This window comes from Anolis carolinensis, chromosome 1, assembly GCF_035594765.1.
Source record: "Anolis carolinensis isolate JA03-04 chromosome 1, rAnoCar3.1.pri, whole genome shotgun sequence".
Taxonomy (NCBI): Eukaryota; Metazoa; Chordata; class Lepidosauria; order Squamata; family Dactyloidae; genus Anolis; species Anolis carolinensis.
The window spans coordinates 31,161,693-31,183,581 of NC_085841.1; the positions used below are offsets into that span (position 1 = coordinate 31,161,693).

The window sequence follows — 21,889 nt, forward strand, 5'->3', positions numbered from 1 at the left end:
CAATAGGTACCGCTGTGGCGGGAAGGTAATGGCACTCCATGTAGTCATGCCGGCCACATGACCTTGGAGGTGTCTATGGACAACACTGGCTCTTGGGCTTAGAAATGGAGATGAGCACCAACCCCCAGAGTCAGACATGACTGAACTTAACGTCAAGGGATACCTTTACCTTTACCTATATACACACACACACACACACACATTATGCAAGGACTATATATATATTATATATACACAGTATATATCACACACACACCAATTTAACAAAGTTTCAGCCACAAAAACAAAGTTTCTGAAGTAGAACAATGACTTTCACAGTAAAGACAACCCAATTTAACAGGAAATAAGACTTTCAAACCAGGAACAGATTTCTGCAATTATTAAAAAATGGTTTATTATAAAAGCTATGAAAATTCGCCAAAACTCAGAGGATAAGGGAAACGTTCCAAATTTTGGTGAGCTATCAGTGTTAAATGTGTTCTACCACTGTACCAAGTTGGAAGAAGATCACTCAAAAAATGAGGGTGGGAGAGTCCTGTAAAGTCCTCTCCCTCTGTGCTGTTTTTGGGAATTGCGCATGCGCGTCCGCCATTAACGAATTAATTTAGAAAATAACGAATTTTCGTTAATTTCGAATTTTTTGGGGGGCCAAATTCGGAAATACCATCAGAAACGAAAAGCTGCCCCCCTCTAGTTTTGAAACGAGTTTAGAATCAAATTTTTCGTGGATCGATCAAGCCTGCTGGAGATAATTCTCTTAACTTTCAGTAGAGGGAGACCTCTGCTGTTAGTTTTGTGCACTTGTTGGGTCCTTTCAAAATATGTTGAATATAAGTCTCTGAATGCGTGTGTGTTCCTCCAGATTGCCTGTTGATCTGTGGTGATCCCATGAATATCACAGGGTTTTCTTAGGCAAGGAATACTCAGAGGTGGTTCCTTCAAATATAGCCTACAACATTTGTTGCTGTTCAAGCAGTCAAAATTTCTTACTATAATGTAAGTGAAATTACTGATAAGCCAATTCATACCAGTTTAAAACCTGAGTTGAAATATGCAGCACTTTGGGTGTTGCTGGTCTATAACTTTACACATTCCTCACCATTAATTATATTAGCTAGTACTGCTGGGACAAACAGTCCACAGCATTGGAAGAATACAATGGCCAATACAATCTCTTAACAGCAACACAAGGCTGGGAATTCTTTTTTAAAAAACTTACACAATTGAACTGATTGTTCTGCTTATAAAAAGATCAAATATTGGAAAAGTATTGATTTATAAAGTACAAACATTTATATATAATTAAATATAATAAAAATAGGGGAAGATTGGCTAAACCGACAATGAAGGGAAAAAATGATATAATGGTTATATTCCTAACATATAATATTCCATTTTGCAGATCTCTTCATTGATAATTCCTTGCACACTGGGAAGAATTTAATTTCAAGGTTGATGGCATTTTCTGCACTGATGCAAGTCACAGTTGTCCAATGCACACAAGCCATGGCACACGTGTCACCTGGTGGCCATCCTTCTGGTGAAGAACCTGTTTATACTTTGCGCATACAACAGAGACATGACTCCACCTCCAGGATCATGATCAAAACCTTACCAGTTGGGTAGATCTTGCTAATCTAGCCTTCAGGTACCCAATGTTGTGTGTATGTTAAACAATTATAAGCTATCATTCCCCCTCACCAAAATAATTTTTAAAATGGTACTACATCAGTACTAATGAGTACATTAGTACATATGGCACCCAATGTTATAGGCAGCAAATATCACAATGGGATATTCTGACTGCATACATGTGAAGCTAACTCAAGCCAAGGCAATGGAACATGAATGATGCTGCCCATTTTGTGCAGCAGATGGCAGCATCTCTTTTCGACAGCTTGTGCTAATCATCCAGTGACCATATTCTATGCACAGTCAGCCCTCTGTATCCACAGATTCTGCATCCCTAGGTTTTGCCATCCACAGTTTAAAAAATATTCACCATTTTCCTCCCAAAGGCAATTTTTATTTAGCTATTTAATACAAGGACCACCATTTTTCTATACCATTTCTATACCATTGGATTACAAAAAAGCCCCACAGACTTCAAGAGGGAAAACCCCATAGTAAACCTGAACTACGAATATGCTATATGTCATCTCAGTCATTCTGGTATTATTGCTGTTGACTGACAGGGATTTTCCAGTTCAGACATCTTTTGGCTTTACTTGAAGATGTGGGATTTATGGGTGCTCAATTTTGGGACCTCTTGTATGCAAGCAATGTGCTCCTTAAACGAGAAATACCTCTTGTCCAAGTTGACCTAAATTTAATTGCCCCCCCCAGTCAGACAATGAGGAAAACAGAGTGTACATTGGGTTTGAAAATCACTTGCATTTCATTCATTGTTACCACGACAGAAGCCAAGGATTTACTGAAAATCCGTAAAACACAGCAAATTTCATTGCCATGAGAAGCATCTTTGTTCATAGTGCTTTCTCCAAATGCTTTTTTCTGCTGGAAATACACACTGGACAACACAGCAGACCCACACAGCTGGTTGACTTGAGTTCTTGAAACAATACCTCCATGGTCTCTATCGCTGGAGCTCATGTTTTAATGAAGGGGTTCAGCAATTCCATACTGAGAAGGCTTCTGGCTGAGACAACTGCTGAGTTCCCCATGGACTGTTTGGAGCTAGAGATTAACATAAACATAAAATCAACATGTTATTGAGTCCTAAAGCACCAAAGATGTTGACTGTCTTTTATAAGAAACAATATAAGGGCTAGAGCTAGACTTCCAAATGTTTAGCCTACTGCAGTCAGTGCTGAACTCTGAAAGTAATTTGGTAAAGAGTAATTGACACCCATCATTCATTATACTGCCTGGAACATAATCTGATCTCATCACTAATTACAATGTTGAAAAATATTTTCCTATATTTCTTGTGGTGCTTTTTAAAAACAGGATTGAGAACAGAATGGCATAATGCATAAAACATTTGTCAATAAGTGCCTCTTAAATACCCTTGAAAAGTAATTTTCGAAATAAATAGAAATGGCTACTCTTTACATCAGTAAAGTAACACCTTTTCCCATTGCCAGTGACAGTCGTATTTTGGCCATATCATGAGAAGAAGTGATTTACTAGAAAAGACAAGCATACTTGGTGAAGTACAAGGCAGCAGGAAAAGTGGAAAATCACATTCCAGGTGGATAGACTTAATCAGGAAAGCCACGGCCCTGAGCCTGCAAGACCTGAGCAGGATTGTAGAGGATGGGATGATCTGGAGGTCTCTCATTCATGGGCTCTCCATAAGACAAAGTCGACTTGACAACAAAATAATGCTACAGTAGAGTCTTGCTTATCCAACATAAACGGGCTGGGAGAACATTGGATAAGCGAAAATGATGGATAATAAGGAGGAATTAAGGAAAAGCCTATTAAACATCAAATTACGTTATGATTTTACAAATTAAGCACCAAAACATCATGTTTTACAACAAATCAACAGAAAAAGCAGTTCAGTACATGGTAACATTATATAGCAATTACTGTATTTACGAATTTAGCACCAAAATATTTCAATGTATTGAAAACATTGACTACTAAAACATTGACTACTAAAAGGCAGACTATGTTGGATAATACAGAATGTTGGATAAGCGAAGGTAGGATAAGCGAGACTCTACTTTATATGCAAAGAATAATAGGGTTTCTGCTTATTTGTCACCAAAGATGATCTCAAGAGTGAGAGGAGGATCATATGGTTCGATGAGAAGCTTGTTAGATACATATGTCTAAAGAGAAAAAGCTTTGCCTGCCTGCCTAAGGGAAGGAAAAATCCAAAGAGGAAGATATAAGAAATTTACATATTCAACCTCATGCAGAAAATAGAAGTCAGTGTTGAGAATGGACTCTGTGTGTGCATAGCTCCCAATTGCAGCAATTTTTCATGGAAATTCCTGATTAATCCTTTGCCATCCTACTTGTTGAATTGATTTAAAATGGCCCAATTTCTCTCTCTTCCTCTCAGTTCTCCTGTTGTTCAGTAGCTGCAAAATTTCAAAATGCATCTGTAGATAACTCAGCAGAGAGGAGAAGGGAGGAGAAGGCAGCATTTTTGTCCTTCCCAATAGACTCTGGCAAAAGCAAATTGCTGCAGCCTTTCCTAGCTTCTGTGCTCTTTGTTATTAATAACTTTGCCTTCTTAACCATAATGTAATGCTAATTGGCTATATGTGTTCCAGTTTTCATCTCTGTAATGTTGGGAGAGTATGATGTTTCTGTCTGGGGGAAAATTTAGACATGATGAAACAACTTTTTGAAGGTTTCTAAATCAGTGACATTCTCACTGATTCTCCTTGACCATGTGTTGTTGATTAACATTTTCTGAAATGTGCTGTCACCGACAGATGGACACACACTGGAATATCGGTAAGATTAGTTCATCATACCCGAATCCTCAGGAATGTTGTCACTGGTAACTTGATCTCAAATGCAGCTGTAGGCTCCATGATTAAGGCCACTGTGTGATATAGAAAAAGAACTTGGAAAACCTGAAATGTTTGGATAAAAATAATAGCCTTTATTCCCTATGTCATCCAAGAGTTCAGTCTTTATGTTCATTTTACATCATCCCTTCCTGCCATCTGGGGCAGATATAAAGGGAATCTGAGGTCTAGCTGCCAAAATCCTCTGATCCTAATAATGGGACTTTCGTAAACCGGATTATGCCACTGCCGATCAGGCACAAAAAGGAAAGCAAATTATTCTGGGCTACTTTAAAGACAGCTCCACTGCCACATTTTAAAGCTGTAATCAGAATCAAAGCAACTGTTTTATTTTACATTGAATCTCTAAAAGAAAATGGCCCTCATATATCTGAGGGAAATTTAAAGGTAGAGAGGTGTTATTTGTAGTCATGCTTGTGTGTGCTTATTTCCTTTTAAATTCCTTTTTAAACCTTATGTTGTTCCTGCAAAGTACCTAGAGCAGCTGTTTCCTGTTTGACTTGCCGAACCCAAAGGGTCCTCATGAATGGTTCCTCTTCATTCAGGAGAGAAGTGACCAGTGCGTTTTACAGAGTTCTGTCCTGGGCCTAGTGTTATTCAATATCTCTATTATTGACTTAGAAAATGGAAAAGAAGGCAGGCTTTATTAGATTTGAAGATGATACTAAATTGGGAGAGATAGTGAATACCCCAGAGGACAGAATGAGAATCCAAAATGACCTTAATAGATCCGACAGTTGGGCCTAAACTAACACATTTCAATAGAGAAAAAAATGCAATTTACAACACTTGAGCAGAAATGCACAGATTTGGGATGAGTGAAACCCAAATAGTACACTTTGTTGTCAAAAACCAGGACCCCAAAACCCGTGTCCAGGAGGGGTCTGACTGGATAACCATGGAGGGTTCCACCAGTGGATACTCAGGAGCGATCTTTCTCCCATATATACAGTGGCATAAGCACTCTTGAGAGGAACACAGGGCTAATCTTATCATTCCTCCAGGCGGATAACACAATCACTAGACACCCACTTCTCCGACAATAAATCCTTCTGCTCAGCAATGAATTAATCCCTGATCAGTGCGAAAGTTCACCTAGTCACCCATCACCCTGTCTTCATCTCTCCCTGGAACCCATTAAGGAGTTTCGACACTCATTGTTTCCTCAGCCATTGGGAAATTCCAAATTCCAGATTAAGCCATTAAGGGCTATTAACTCTGTACCTTGCCCACATTTCCCCCTTAAGCACCCCAAAGGAAGCAGATACAGAAAACGGCTGCAAACTTCAAATTGAGCAATGACCATTCATTAAATTTCCCGCCAGACCAGGGAACCAATCAACAGCAACGGCAGACAGTGCGTCCACCAATCAGCACATGGACCATAAGCCACACCAATCAGTTTCAAGCAGCTGTCAAACCCCTATAAATGTTAATGTATCCATTCATCGCTTTATGGCGTGTTTTCTCCCCCAACATCCACTTCTTTTGCCGAAGTGAACAAAATCTTTGCTCTTGCCTTCATCCTGTCATGTCTTATTTGGAACTTCAGAGTTCAGGCACAACGGGGATTGCAAGATCTGTGGGTCTGCAAGACGTTGCAAAGCAACACGTGAAAGGAATCATGTAGTTTTAGTAGACCAGAAACTGAACATGAGTCAACACCAGCTCTAAAGTGCCTCAACAGGAATTTAATGCATAAGGGAAAGAATAGTACCACTCTATTTTGCCTGAATCCCATCTCACCTGACATACTGTGTTCATATTTAGGCACTACAACACAAGAAGTATATTGAAAAGCTGGAACACAACCAGAGGAAGGCGATCAAAATGGCAAAAGAACCGGAAACCAAACCATATTAGGAATGGCTTTGGGAGCTGGGCATGTTTAGCCTGGAGAAGAGAAGCTGAAGAAGTGACATTATAGCCATGTTTAAATATAAGAATTGATGTCCCATTAAAGAAGGGACAAGCTTGTTTCCTGCTGCTCCAGAGACTAAAACATGGAGCAATGGATCCAAACTACAGGAAAAGAGTTTCCACTGAAATGTGACATGTTCAGTTACAGGAGAGAAGGTTTTGATTGAACATTACAAGAAACTAGTAGACATTGAGAGGAGTTTGGCAATGATACCAATTGCCTTGATTGGTGGAGGGGGCTCCTTTTCTGAATATTTTCAAAAAAGAGGCTGGACAGCTACCTGCTGGGAATTGTTCCGCTGTAGATTTTACATTGAACAGTAGGTTACACTAGGTGGCCCTTCCAATTGTAAGGGTGCACCTACACCAGATAATTAATACAGTTCAGCACCATTTTAACTGTAAGCCCCATTCTCTCAATGCATTACTATGAGTACATTCACAGATTCACAGAATCATAGAATCATAGAGTTGGAAGAGACCTCATGGGCCATCCAGTCCAACCCCCTGCCAAGAAGAAGGAAATTGCATTCAAAGACTGCCTGATTGAAGAAGGCTCAATACTTAAAGAGTTGTTGCTTTACAAGGTCATTATCTTTCTCTCTTGAAGAATGCTGGGCTCCAGCAAACTACAACTCCCAGGATTCCATAGCATTGAGTCATGGCAGTTAAAGTGATGTCAAGCTCCATTCATTCTACAGTTTCTGCACCCTGAGATAACATGTGCTTTTTTTGTACAGTGTAGACGCATCCTCAGATTCGACAACTCTAATTGTAGATCAGGCAGCAGACTGTGCAAGAAGTTAGTCATAAATACTTTGTAGAGTACTATTCTTGGAAAAAATAAGTAGTGACAGCTTTAGGTCATTTAGTTATATTAGTACACAGCACATCATCATTGGCTTGACGCGCCTTCCTCTTGGCACCCTTTCTCCCTTTCGCCCTCCAATCGTGCCTCTTTAAATTCCACAGCACTGCTGGTCACAGCTGATCTACAGCTAGAGCGCTCAAGGGCCAGGGCTTCCCAGCTCTCAGTGTCTATGCTACAGTTTTAAGGTTAGCTTTAAGCCCATCTTTAAATATCTTTTCCTGTCCAGCAGCATTCCGTTTTCCATTCTTGAGTTGGGAGTAGAGTAACTGCTTTGGGAGATGGTGATTGGGCATTTGACAATGTGGCCAGTCCAGCGGAATTGATGGCATAGGAGCATCACTTCAGTGCCGGTGGTCTTTACTTCTTCCATCACGCTAACATTTATCCGCCTGTCTTCCCAAGATAATTGCAGGATTCTTTGGAGGCAACACTGATGGAATCGTTCCAGGAGTTGAGTGTGATGTCTGTAGATGGTCCATGTTTCGCAGGCATATAGCGGGGTTGGGAGGACAATGGCTTTATAAACAAGCTCCTTGGTGTCCCTACGGATGTCCTGCTCCTCAAACACTCTCTGCTTCATTTGGAAGAATGCTGCACTCACAGAGCCCAGCTGTCAATGTTGACTTTTGTGGAGAGGTGGCTGCCAAGGTAGTGGAAATGGTCAACATTTTCTAACATTACACCATTCGTTTGTATTTCTGGCACTACAGAGGGATTGGCTGGTGTCTGCTGGTATATGGAACACGCAACATCTTTTATAGGATTAGGGTCTCTCAGGCATGGGGAATCCTAATCTGGGGTTGTGAATGGTAGTCCATAAAAGTAACTTCTTCCATCTCTACTTGAATTAACCTGTCAATGTATGCATCTACACCAAGCATGGGCAAACTTGGGCCCTCCCTGGAGGTGTTTTGGACTTCAACTCCCACCATTCCTCACAGCCTCAGGCCCCTTCCTTTTCCCCCTCAGCTTAAGCGGCTGAGGGGGAAAAGGAAAGGGTCTGAGGCTGTGAGGAATGGTGGGAGTTGAAGTCCAAAACACCTGGAGGGCTCAAGTTTGCCCATGCCTGATCTACACTGTAGAATGAATGCAGTTTGACACCACTGCTTTGACTCAGTGTTATTGAATCCTAGGAGCTGTGGCAAGCTCCTTGAACCTTCTTCTCTGGTGCCCCAACAAACTACAACTCCCAGGATCCCATAGCATTGAGTCAAAGCAGTTAAAGCGGTGTCAAGCTGCAATTCCTTCTACAGTGCAGATTATTATTATTATTTTATTGTATGACACAGCAAACAAGATAGATATGCTGGATTTCATATCACAAAATCACAAGTCAAACACTTCCCAAGTGTCTAGGACTGTGTGATGTATTTTCGGATGATGCATGCAGATCCCAGTAGGGTGGCCTTTTGCAGTTGACAGATCGTAATTTTGTCAATGACTATTGTTTCCAAATGCCGGCTGAGATCTTTTGGCATGTCACCCAGTGTGCCCATCACCACGGGACCACCTGCACTGGTTTCTGCCAGAGTCTTTGAAGTTCACTTTTGAGGTCCTGATAGCAGCTGAGTTTTTCCTGTTGTTTTTCGTCAATGAGACTGTCACCTGGGATGGCAACATCAATGATCCAAACCTTGTTGTTGTTGTTATTATTATTATTATTATTATTATTATTATTATTATTATTATTATTATTATTATCTGCTTTTCTATACAGCTTTTCTCACCCCTGAAGGGACACAAAGCGGTTTACAACATAATCAATGGCAAAATTCAATGCCTTACATATACAGTAGAGTCTCACTTATCCAAGCTAAACGGGCCAGCAGAAGCTTAGATAAGCGAATATCTTGGATAATAAGGAGGGATTAAGGAAAAGCCTATTGAACATCAAATTAGGTTATGATTTTACAAATTAAGCACCAAAATATCATGTTATACTACTGTATTTACGAATTTAGCACCAAAATATCATGATATATTGAAAACATTGACTATAAAAATGGCTTGGGTAATCCAGAGGCTTGGATAAGCGAGGCTTGGATAACTGAGACTACGTTGTTGTTGTTGTTGTTGTTGTTATTATTATTATTATTATTAACTGCTTTTCTTATCACAACATAATCATTGGCAAAATTCAATGCCTTACATATATATATATATATATATATATATAGATATATATTTAGATATAATATATCTAAATAAAAACATACAAATATAGATTAAAACCATTAAAACTATAAAAACATCAAACATAGACATATGCATGAAACATGTTATTACAACAATTAACATAGATCCCTTCTTTTCCCCCACCATCATCTCCCTCTCCATGTGGTTTTTTCGTACCTACCTATAGACACCACGCACCTATTGCACCCGCTGCTGCTTAAAACAATAATAATAAAAAATAATAATGATTGAATGGCTTTTCCGAAGGCGAGCGATCAGATTTCCCGGGACTGGGGGAGGCTCGGCCAATGGGAGGCGCGCACACCTCTTCCCGGGGCCTTTAGTCCCGCCTTTCTTTGTTGCGGCGCCCAATGGGGAGGCGGGGAACGTCGGCGGCTGCCGGGTAACATGGTTACATGTCAGGGAGAGTCACCCTTGATCATGGAACATGGACTGAGGCGAAGGCGGGCCATGGACCGGCTGCAGAGGCAGCACCAGCCCCAGCCGCCGGGAGGGAAGGCTCCGGGGCAATGAGTCCCAGGTGAGAGAGGGAGGGAGGGAGGGAGGGAGGGAAATGGGGGGGCAAGGGTGGGGTCCTTGGAAGGGGGGGGCAACCCCATTGGAAGGGGGAAAAAAGGGGGGGGGTGCAAGGGAGTGGAACAGCCAGGGACCCCTTCCTCTTCCTTCCCCAGAATGAGACATTCCTGGGGATCAGTGGCCGGGAAGGTGGATGAAAGGCAAGATGGAGGTGCATTGCTTTTCATTGGCAGCCTGTTTTTTTGGGGAGGGGGATACATTGTGATCAGAATGCCTTTTGGATTCTGTGCCTTGTGAACAGGCACTGCTACAGACCCCGTCATCCTTTTCCAGCACGGCTTGTGAGGGTGATGGGACTTATAGTCATGTATAGAGGGGCTGCAGAATGGGCGAGTCCAGTTTGTTTACATGATGGTTCCAGCCACAACCTCTCCTCTCCCCCCAATCTAATCCTATTCTGTGCCTTTTGAATGGGCACTGCTACAAACCCCATCATTCTTTTCCAGCAAGGCTTGTGAGGGTGATGGGACTTGTAGTCATGTATAGAAGGGCTGCAAGAATGGGTGAGTCCACTTTGTTTACATGATGGTTCCAGCCACAACCCCCCCTCCAAACCTATTCTGTGCCTTTTGAATAGGCACCACTACAAACCCCATCATCCTTTCCCAGCAAGGCTTGTGGGGATGATGGGAGTTGTAGTCATATATAGAGGAGCTGTAGTATGGGTGAATCCAGTTTGTTTATATGATGGTTCCAGCCACATCCCCCCCTCCAATCCTATTCTGTGCCTTTTGAATAGGCACCGCTACAAACCCCATCATCCTTTTCCAGCAAGGCTTGTGGGGATGATGGGACTTGTAGTCATATATAGAGGATCTGCAGAATGGGTGAGTCCAGTTTGTTTACATGATGGTTCCAGCCACAACCCCCCCCCCCTCCAATCCTATTCTGTGCCTTTTGAATAGGCACCGCTACAAACCCCATCGTCCTTTTCCAGCAAGGCTTGTGGGGATGATGGGACTTATAGTCATATATAGAGGAGCTGTAGTATGGATGAATCCAGTTTGTTTATATGATGGTTGCAACTACACCCCCCACCAAAAAAAGTCCAGGTCTTTGATTGTACTTTACTACAAATCCCATCATCCTGCTGACAAGGCATGGAGAGGATAGGACTTGTAGTCAAGCATATGTGTAATAGAAATGTTTGTACCTCCAATTCCCTCCCCCCCCCCCCATAGCTCTTTTCCAACCACACTATCCTTTCCCAGCAAAGCGTGGAGATGATGATGATGATGATCATACTCTACTACAAATCCCATTACCCTGTGCTGACAAGGCTTGGAGATGATGGGACTTGTAGTCATGTATAGAGGAGCTGTAGTATGGGTGAATCCAGTTTGTTTATATGATGGTTCCAACTCCCCCCCCCCCAAAAGTCCAGGTCTTTGCTTGTACTCTACTACAAATCCCATCACTCTGTTGGCAGGGCATGGAGAGGATGGGACTTGTAGTAAAAGCACATGTGTAGTGGAAATTATGGATCTGTCAAGACAACAACCCCCTCCCCAAAGTCCAAGTAGTCTTTGATTATACTCTACTACAAATCTATCATCCTGCTGACAAGGCACGGAGAGAATGGGACTTGTAGTCAAGTACATGTGTAATAGAAATGTTTGTACCTCCAACCCCCTCCCCCCCGATAGCCCTTTTCCAACCACACTATCGCTTCCCAGCAAAGCATGGAGATGATGATGATGATGATGATCATACTCTACTACAAATCCCATTACCCTGTGCTGACAAGGCTTGGAGATGATGGGACTTGTAGTCCAGGACTTTGATTGTACTCTACTACAAATCCCATCACTCTGTTGACAGGGCACGGAGAGGATGGGACTTGTAGTAAAAGCACATGTGTAGTGGAAATGTATTATGGATCAGTCAAGACAACAACCCCCTCCCCAAAGTCCAAGTAGTCTTTGATTGTACTCTACTACAAATCCCATCACTCTGCTGACAAGGCACGGAGAGGATGGGACTTGTAGTCAAGCACATGTGTAATAGAAATGTTTGTACCTCCAACCCCCTCCCCCCAATAGCCCTTTTCCAACCACACTATCCCTTTCCGGCAAAGCATGGAGATGATGTTGATGATGATGATGATGATGATGATGATGATGATGATCATCATCATCATCATCATTTCTATGCTTTGCTGGAAAGAGATGGTGTGTTTTGAAAAGGGCTATGCCGGGGGGGGGGAGGTTGGGGGGTACAAACACTTCTAGCAAGGCATGTGGGGATGATGGGACTTGTAGTCATGTATAGAGGGGCTGTAGTGTGGATATCCAGTTTGTTTACACAATGGTTCCAGCCACAACCTCTCCTTCCCCAAAAAATTTCCAAGTAGTCTTTGATTGTACTCTCCTACAAATCCCATCACGCTGTGCTGACAAGGTTTGGAGATGATGGGATTTGTAATCAAAGCACATGTGCAGTGGAAATGCATGTATGGATCACTCAAGCCTGTTTCTACCCCCCCCCCCCAACAATCCTTTTCAAACTACATCATCCCTTTCAGCATGAGGACAATGGAACTTGTAGTCTAGCAAATGGTGGGGACGAGAGACAGGGCCTTCTCAGTGGTGGCTCCTCGGCTCTGGATGGTTTTAATGTTTGATGGTTTTAATGATTTTAATTTATAGTTATATGTTAGTGTTTAGTTGTTATGATTTTTTCTATCATACGGTATGTATGTGGGCATTGAATTTTTGCCATTAATATGTTGTTAAATACTTTTGAGTCCCCCCAGGGGTGAGAGAGGCGGCATATAAATATACCAAAATAAATAAATAAATATCTACTGTAGCACAGAGCTATCATGCAGCTCATCTGCATGGCGGTTCCGAACCCTGAGAATATATTCCACTACAAACCTCATCATCCCCTATCAGTAAGGCATGGAGAGGGTGGGATTTGTAGTCAAGTAGCAGAGATGTATGTGTGTGGTTTAGTCAAGCTCATTTGCATGAGAATTCCAATATTCTCATCCTCCCCCCAAAATTCAGGTAGTTTTTAAGTGTACTCCACTATAAACTCCCATCATTCCCTGCCACCAAGGCATGGAGAGGATGGGACTTAGTCAAGTACATCTGTTGTAGGGAAGTATGCATGAATCAGTCGAGCTCATTTCATGATGGCTCTCCCACCACCCCCCCCTCCCAAATTGCCCTCCGCCCTCCTTCTGGAAATGCGGGGAGCTCAGCCCCATCCTTGGACTTGCACCAGCCTCCTAATGGCTTTGCCGCATGCCAGGCAGGCTGCACCGGACAGGGAGATTAGAATTAGGATTGTAGTACTGCCTCTTGTGTTTAGCTGTGTTTGCTCCTCCTGGGGTCTTTAGCCACATAGGCGTCTGTCTGCCCACTGTTACTTTAAAGCAGGCGATCAGTTGCCTCTGCCTGACAGCAGAGACAGATGTGAACCCAGACCGGTGTCATATTGAGGAGAGGATCCCCTTTGTGTGATGCTCCTTCTCAAAGGCATCCTATCATTCTATATTTTGAGTGGAAAAGGGATGTCTAAATATCTCTGGGTTGCTGCCACCCCCTGGTGAGAGAGGCACTTAGGGATGCTTTGCTGGTTGAAAGAACGTGGAGGATTTGCTACTTCTTTTGTTTGACAGGTGAGTCTGGATTGCTGCCAGCTTTGATGAGGATCCTTTTCTATTGTTTGCCAGTTCTGGCTGACAACGGCAAGTCTGTTTGTGTGTGTGTTTTGCCTGTGTGATGCGTGGGAGTGTGTGTCAGGGGAGAAGTGGTGGTGCCATGCCTTGTGCCGTCTTCCAGGGTCTCATAGAGCTGGTAGGAGATGGATTGTTTTGGGTTGCTGTGAGTTTTCCGGGCTGTATGGCTATGTTCCAGAAGCATTCTCTCCTGACGCTTCGCTCACATCTGTGGCAGAAATCCTCAGAGGTTGTGAGGTCTATTAGAAACTAGGCAAGTGAGGTTTATATATCTGTGGAAGGTCCAGGGTGGGAGAAAGAACTCTTGTCTGTTAGAGGCAAGTGTGAATGTTGCAATTAATCACCTTGATTAGCATTGAAGAACCTTGCAACTTCAAAGCCTGGCTGCTTCCTGCCTGAGGGAATCCTTTGTTGGGAGATGTTAGGATGCCTGCCATAGATGTGGGAGAAACGTCAGGAGAGAATACTTCTGGAACATGGCCATACAGCCCGGAAAACATAAAACAACCCTGTGATCCCGGCCACGAAAGCCTTCAACAACATGTTCTTTATTTACTGTCCTGATTTTAGAGTTTTTTTAAAATACTGGTAGCCAGATTTTGTTCGTTTTCACGGTTTCCTCCTTTCTGTTGAAATTGTCCACATGCTTGTGGATTCAATGGCTTCTCTATGTAGTCTGAAATGGTGGTTGTTAGAGTGGTCCAGCATTTCTGTGCTCCCAAATAATACGCTGTGTCCAGGTTGGTTCATCAAGTGCTTTGCTATGGCTGATTTCTCTGGCTGGATTAGTCTGCAGTGCCTTTCATGATCCTTGATTGGTGTTTGGACATTGCTTTCCACAGCTGCATGGTATTTGGTAGACTCCTGCAGCTTCAACAGATATATAAACCCCACTTGCCTAGTTTCCAACAGACCTCACAACCTCTGAGGATGCCAGCCATAGATGTGGGTGAAACATCAGGAGAGAATGCTCCTGGAACATGGCCATACAGCCTGGAAAACTCAAAGCAATCCAATGATTCCGGCCATGAAAGCCTTCGATAACACATGGGTTGCCTTGTCTCGCCTTCCCGCCACTCCGCGATGCCCACCTACTCTGTTTAGCTGGCACATGCCATGTGTCACCTCTCACCCTCTCTGCCACCTTTTCCAGACTCTGCTTGCACGAAGAGGAGGAAGAGGAAGAGAAGGAGGAGGAGAAGAAAACTGCTGTTGGGGATCTGCTTGTCTGCTGCTCTTAGCTGAACCGACTCCATGCCCTCCTGATTCCCTAGGTGCGAGGGCAGCATGAGGAGGGCGGCTTCGTGGGGCCACTGAACTTCTTGCCTTTTCCTGCCCGGCTCCAGACCCATTCGCTTCCTCACAGGTGCCTAGTGACCATGACGGGGTCCAGCGCCAATGCTTGCCGCAAAGCTCATCCCAAGGGAGAGAAAGGTGGGCGCTCCCGGAGTTCCCATGCCCGGCCGATCAGTACTGCCAACAACGGGGGATCTGAGGAGGAGGACAAAGATGGAGGGGTGGCATTCCTCGTCAACAAAAGTGGCTTCCCCATCGATGGACACACCTGGGAGAGGATGTGGGGCCACGTGGCCAAGGTGCACCCCTCGGGCCGAGAGGTGGTCGAGACCATCAGGAATGCTGCCCATCTGGCAAAAGTAAGTGTCATAGAATCGTAGAATAAGAGAGTTAGAAGAGACCACATGGGCCATCTAGTCCAACTCGCTGTCATGGGGCTTAGTGGAACTCATAGCCACAAGATGTACCTTTGATGGTTTTTAAAAGATGGTTGATAAATCTGTTGGGGAATCTGAGCTGTTGAGCTCAAAATAACCCTCATTTGGGACAATTCCACCAAAATATAGCAGAGTTCCAGGAATAAACTCCATATCCAGCAGAAACTTATGTGTGGTGCAAAGGGATAAGCTTTCATTGCTCAGGATGGTTTAGAACTGCAGAGTCAGAACTTTGGTTCAATAATATTTACTGTAGTAAAAGAAATACATTCCTGATAGAAAAGGTCTTGGGACTAACTCATCTTCTAAAGAAGGTAAAATGTAAAAATATCCATGCAGCTACATTTTGCCAAGAGAGAGGCAAAATGTGCATCCTCATAGGGCGAAAGGAAAAGCAGAAGAGACCCTAAAATGGTGGAGACCACATGGTCAACCCAGAGCAGTTTAAACTTAAGAGGAAGTTTCCTTGCAGAAATGCTGTTACTATGTCATCAAAGGGGGAGGAGACAGTGGCTAGCAGTAAAGACAAAAGGCAAAGTCCCAAAGGAAAACATGCATAGGAATGTGGGGAAAGGAATCCTTCAGCTTAACCCTGTCTCTAGTCTAGCTACTCATTGAGGACTAGAAACTTGATGACATAAAAACTTGTGCAGTCTACGGATGAAACCCAACAAAATCCGTGGAGGTGAGGAGCCATCCTAGGGTGCATCTACACTGTGGAATTGATGCAGTTGACAGGATTCAATGCTCTGGAATCCTGGCAGTTGTAGTTTGTGAGAGAAGGCTAAAAAACGTTGTAAAATGACACTCCCCATGATTCCATAGCATTGAGCCCTGGCCGTTAAAGTGGTGGTGAACAACATTAATTCCACAATGTTGATACTCCCTTGGCTGCTCGTCGAGATGGCTGTGTGCCACCTTGTTGCAAGTGGCAGCTTCTGTGACAGTGATGGCGAATCTGCTCCCAGTTTTAGTCTGAATTTTACAGAAGCTATACAAGCTGCTAACTCATATCCACAAACTAAGTTTGATAATCTGGCATGACCTCTTTGAACTTCAGACTAAGCCACAGAACAGATTCAGTGTTTCTTGGAAATCAAAGACACCAGTTGTCACTTGAATCAGAGGCAGTATGCCCTGGAGATCACTTGCTGAGGAATGTAAGAGGCAAGATGGAGATGCAGTTGCTTCTCAAAGGTCGTTGGCTGGGTTGCTTTGTGAACAGATACTGGATGGGAAAGAACTTTGGTCTGATTTATTAGATTATGTGCTTAAAGTGTCCAGATATGCTTACTCAGCCTTTTTCAATCAGGCAGCCTATGAATTTGCTCATTCAAAGCATTGATAGCAATGCATTGAGAGATCTTGGAAGCTCAGCAGGATCAGACCTAGTTACTACTTGGTTGGGAGACTGCCAGTAAATACCTGGTGCTGTATGTTATATTTCAAAGGAAGGAACTGACAAAACCATTTCTGTGTCCCCTGACTAAGAAAACTCTATGCAATTCATGGGGCAGCTACATGTCGACAGGCTTTAGTCATAATGACTAAAAATGTATTTGTTAAACCAATGCTATAATTCTCAGGTTGCTCATTCTGTTTCGCATTTGTGCGAGGAAATGGTATAGTGCACACAATCCTTCCCACAGAACTTGAGAGTCACGCTGGTTATCTTTGACCAAGTTGTGACTTTTTCCCTGGAAGCAAAAATGGATTTCTAGCCCATATGTTTCTTTCATTGTAATGAAAAATATATCAGATGTTTATATTGACCTGATTGGGAAGGGAAGCATTTAGTATAGATATTATGCCTGACTAGAATGAGGAGAGAGTGGGGATTTCCCATCTAAAGGCATGCTTCTTCCGTCATTTTCTCTGATTAGTGATTGGAGACAAGAAACTATGTAAAGACTGGAAATGTTTAAGTGTAATGAATGGATAAAGCTCTACTTTGTTCTTCTTCATCTTCTTACGTATTACTATCACATACACCAACCTTTGTGATCCTAACTGCCATGGGCAACCAGTCACACATCATTATTTTCTGTACCAACAGATTGTGACATTATCACAATTTTATTATGTCATTGCTTCTGCTGGCTCTTATAACATCTATATTACATTAAGCATTGATGCGTCAGTTTTCTTATTTTCCTTTTCCCTCCAGGTTTCTTTCTCCTTTTGTCCCATATGTCTTTCGAAACAAATCTGAAAGCTGGGACTGTCATATTGTCTGATCTGTTCACTGATCTGGGAGTCTTTCTGACTAAAGGGCAGACTATGAATCCTTTGAATATAAATAAATAAACAAACAAACTTGGCCATACTGGATTTAGAGGCACAGCCTCATTTGCATTAAGAGGCTAAGCCTGTTTAATGTTCATTGGATAAGGATGTCAACATGGATCAAGATTGGATTCAGATGCCTGCTGTTCTTGTTGTTGGAAGCAAATTTTGTTTTTGTGTGTGTCTTGTTCTACCTTTAGCAAAACATAAAACAAATTTGCTCTGTCATCTAATGTGTAACCTCTTCAGATGTTGTCATGGTTTGAGCGTTGGACTGCAACTCTTGGAGACCAGGGTTTCAATCCCTGCTCTGCCAAAGAAACCCACTGGATAACCTCGGGCAAGTCATGCTTTCTGAGCCTTTGCGAAAAGCAGAGATAACTCCCCTCTTAACAAACTTTGCAAAGAAAACCCTGTGATAGGGTGGTCATAGGATTGCCATAAATTACATACAAGTTGAAGACACCACAGCATTCCAGGTTAGATATAAGCAAATCCTTCAGTGTCTCATCAAATTACTTGGTCTCAGTTCGGCTTCCATCTTCATCACCCTCCTAACAAAGTGTCCCAGTCTGTTGGTGTTAAACTGGTGCCCAAAACTGGATAAAATACTCTGGATTTATTAGTCTACAAAGGTTCACTTGATTTCCTCAATGCCCTTCTCCACACAAAAATGATTCTATAATGTCTATATAGGTACAAAACGTATGCTACCCGAAGCTGTGTATACACTGTGGAATTAATGCAGTTTGACTCTGTTTTAACTGCTATGGCCCAGTGCTATGGAATCCTAGGGATCATAGTTTGATGACATACCAACAGTTTTTGTAGAGAAGAGTAAAGACCTTATAAAACTACAACTCTCATGATTCCATAGCATTGAGCCATTGCAGTTAAAGTGATGTTTAACTGCAGTAATTCCTCAGTGTAAATGCAGTTTCTGGTCCTCTTAACTCCATAATTCCATCCACTGCGTTTATGGTGGAAGAAACAAAAGGCAGACACTTCTCTTTCCATTCCATTCTTTTTAATTTTTATTATTCAGTTGTTGGCTTGAATTGGAATCTTTATGAGTAGACTTATATGAAGTAGGTGTTGTATTACAAGGTATGGAAATCTGGCATGTGCTGTATGCATTAAATCTTTCATTGGAGATGGTTTCCCTATTAGGGCATTCCTAGGCAAGGCGCGCATAGACAAGATTTCCCTTTTGCCAGAACAGAGTCAGGAGTTGGCTTTCTGTGAACATCCCAACATCCCACTTGCCAATGCAAACCAAACACCTACTTCCCCTTTTCACCCTCTCCCTGCTTTCCATTTGGATTTCAAATTCCACCGAGTGACGTCAGGTTGGCTGGGCTCCCCTGATGGAGGAAACAGCTGGTAACATAGAGATGGAAATGCTCCCAAGGCAGAAACCCTTCCAGCCACCTGTTCTGTCTGCAAGATGTCTTAAATACTGGGGAGCTTTGGGGAGGGTTGCTCAATCCATCACTCTGACATTCGAATCAGTGCAGGAAAGGAGGATGTCTTCAGGCTGAGGTTTTTGCTTTCCTCTCCTGTAAACATGAGCTGAAGTCATGATTTGTTGTAAGGCATCAATTAGCCTTTCACAGCCCAGCCCCCTCCAGGGCTGTTGTACTACAACTCCCATCTCCTCCAGTAGTGTGTATTTTTAACCCACTCTCCTGGAGGGGGGATAAACTGAGGAAAATGGCATGTGGGGTTCCAGTGTGGACTGAGGTCTGTCTGATCCCATAGTAGCAAAAAGTAGATTCTGGTGACAACGAATATTTTGTCACTGTTGCAAGAAGACCTAGGCCCCCTTGACACAGCTGAATAAAATCCCACATTATCTGCTTTGAACTGGAATATATGAGAGTGTAGACGCAGATAACCCAGTTTCAAAGCAGATATTGTGGGATTTTCTGCCTTGATATTCTGGGTTATATGACTGTTTGGAAGGGCCCCTAGATGTGAGCTAAAAGTCTAGTACCTCCATTTAATTTCATCTCTTCATTTGCATGGGAAGAGTGGAAGTTGGTAGGTTCCTTGTCTATGGCTTGGTCAGTCACCTTGAGTTTTAAACCAACTCTTAAAAGGGCTGAACAATAGGTTCAGCACCTTAAATAGATCCTGTCAAATTCAAATTAAAAACTAGAAGACTCATCTACCACCACTACTTTGAAGCTGCTTTGTGTGCTGGGCGAATAGACTAGCAGGGTTATTGTATAAAAGTTAGTGAAAGAGCCAAGAACATATTTACCATTTTGGGAAGCCCACTTTAGAGATTAAACCTTGTCCAGAGCTATCAAAATATTATATTTCTGTGCGCTATTTTCAGATTCTTAGGAATCCATACAAACAGGTGCCTAATATTTTTCCCTCCAGCTTCACACACACACACACACACACACACACACACACACACACACGTCTTTAAACAAGTAGCAATTTTCTCTTATTCAACATTGTCATGCCAAAGAAGTCTGGGATGCCTGCTTGTCCTCCAGGTGCTTGGCAAATGTCCTCTGTCTCCTGCCACATTCCCCAATGGTTGAGCTGTTTCCTGCATCCTATTTCATGGGCCCATTTCCATTTGCCAAATGCCAGCCCAGAATGCAGCCATGTGATATCATAATGAGCTCCCTTCTACAGTTGCAGCAACAACTGTGGCAATGGATTCCAGGGAAGGATCAATGTGGAGGCGGTGCTGAGTGATGGCAGACAGTCTTCTGAGTTGAGACTAGGAATGCTTCCTCGTGTTGGAAAGGCTGGCTTTCAAGCTAGACCGGAGACAAAAACTGACCTTTCAGTTACTCTTTTAAGCACTGCATTTCTAACTGTCTGTGGCAAAATTTGCAGCCCCAGAGATATTTTCTTTGGGAATAAGTCTCATGGACTTATTTCTAAAAAAAAAAAAAAAAGGACAGACTGGGACTTTATGTGAATCAAACAAAGTTATCCTATTATGGCAGATAAAGCAATATCCTACTTCCACATTTGTGATGTTGGTTCTTCATGGATTTGATTTGAAGTGTTTTCTCCAGGTCTTCCAGTGCGATTCTATTGTCCACGTTCTCCAGTCATGCTGGAGCACCTAGAGATTTCTAGACAGAACGTGTTTCTTGGAACTGCTACGTCGATGGTTCTCAACCTAGGGTCCCCAGATGTTTTTGGCCTTCAACTCTCAGAAATCCTAATAGCTGGTAAACTCACTGGGATTTCTAGAGTTGTAGGCAAAAACATCTAGGGACCCCAGGTTGAGAACCACTGCTCTAAGTCCTCCAATGCATTGCTATGTTCAGCTTCCAGTGACAGTTGGCCATAGAATTGTGCTGGAAGACATTCTTAAAGAAGTGTTCTCTCTGCTAAAAAAATTAGCAATTTTATTATTTGCAATTGTTCACTTTCACTGGGGTGCCCCTAATGGAAACCACATCAATGGTGGAGGGCTGGCTGTATAGCTTCATTTTGGCTGTTGAAGTAATAACCTTTCTCAACCTCTCTCTCTTTCTCTCTCCCCTGATGTGTAGCCTTCAGTACCTTCTGTGCCAAACTACAAGGCTTCCATGACGATCCCCGAATGGCTCCAGGCAATACAGAATTACATGAAGATGCTGCAGTATCCTTTCCTTTTTGAAGGTGGCATGGAGTGAGCAAGCTGTGATGTTATGCTAAGCCATTGAGATGTTAATGAATGAATGAGGAAAGGGATGATTTATTGATGTGAGGCGCAGGAGAGAAATGCCCTTGCATTCCTGGCCGATGCTTGTGGAGATTTGTGAGGCTGCCTAGGCATCTTGCTCGCTGGATGTTTAGGGCCGGTAATAAGAATTAACTGATGCCGGAGAGGATGTAATTGAAGAGAGAAGCTAAACATCTATCCAGAGAAGCTTCCTTTGTGGACTTGGCTTGGCTGCAGGGTCACAGGGAGGAGAATTTGGAGGCCTTTGCAGTGAGGAATTGAAGTCTCAGGATGATACATGGCACAACTATGCTCACTTGGTTTTGATCAACATTTGATCAACATTTTGTACATGCCCCTGAAAAGCCCCAGTAGCCTGCACAGAAACAAAGGAGTCTAAAGTGCAGTGGCACA

General features: G+C 42.9%; 1 protein-coding gene and 1 long non-coding RNA gene across 6 annotated transcripts in view; one reads left to right on the forward strand and one right to left on the reverse strand.

Annotated features, from left to right (window-relative positions):
* Window positions 1-202: 202 nt before the first annotated feature.
* LOC134296616 (uncharacterized) lies at window positions 203-9,867 on the reverse strand. 2 transcript variants are annotated; one of them, XR_010003413.1, is made up of 3 exons: window positions 9,665-9,867; window positions 4,461-4,531; window positions 203-2,697 (listed from the first exon to the last, which is right to left on the reverse strand). It is a non-coding gene; the product is annotated as an uncharacterized LOC134296616 (long non-coding RNA). The 2 variants fall into 2 exon arrangements; XR_010003412.1 differs by having other exon boundaries at window positions 4,461-4,562.
* Window positions 9,868-9,872: 5 nt separating this feature from the next.
* The window catches only part of vash2 (vasohibin 2), a 54,070-nt gene continuing 42,053 nt past the window's right edge, over window positions 9,873-21,889 (forward strand). Inside the window, exons 1-3 of one of the 4 annotated variants that reach the window (XM_008125833.3) lie at window positions 9,873-10,024; window positions 14,922-15,423; window positions 21,324-21,412. In XM_008125833.3, the coding sequence (XP_008124040.2) occupies window positions 15,148-15,423; window positions 21,324-21,412 (365 nt within the window). In that variant the 5' untranslated portion in view covers window positions 9,873-10,024; window positions 14,922-15,147. Of the gene's footprint in view, window positions 10,025-13,354; window positions 13,709-14,921; window positions 15,424-21,323; window positions 21,413-21,889 lie in introns of those variants that run through there. The other 3 variants (XM_008125834.3, XM_003216016.4, XM_062971990.1) reach the window with 3 other exon arrangements.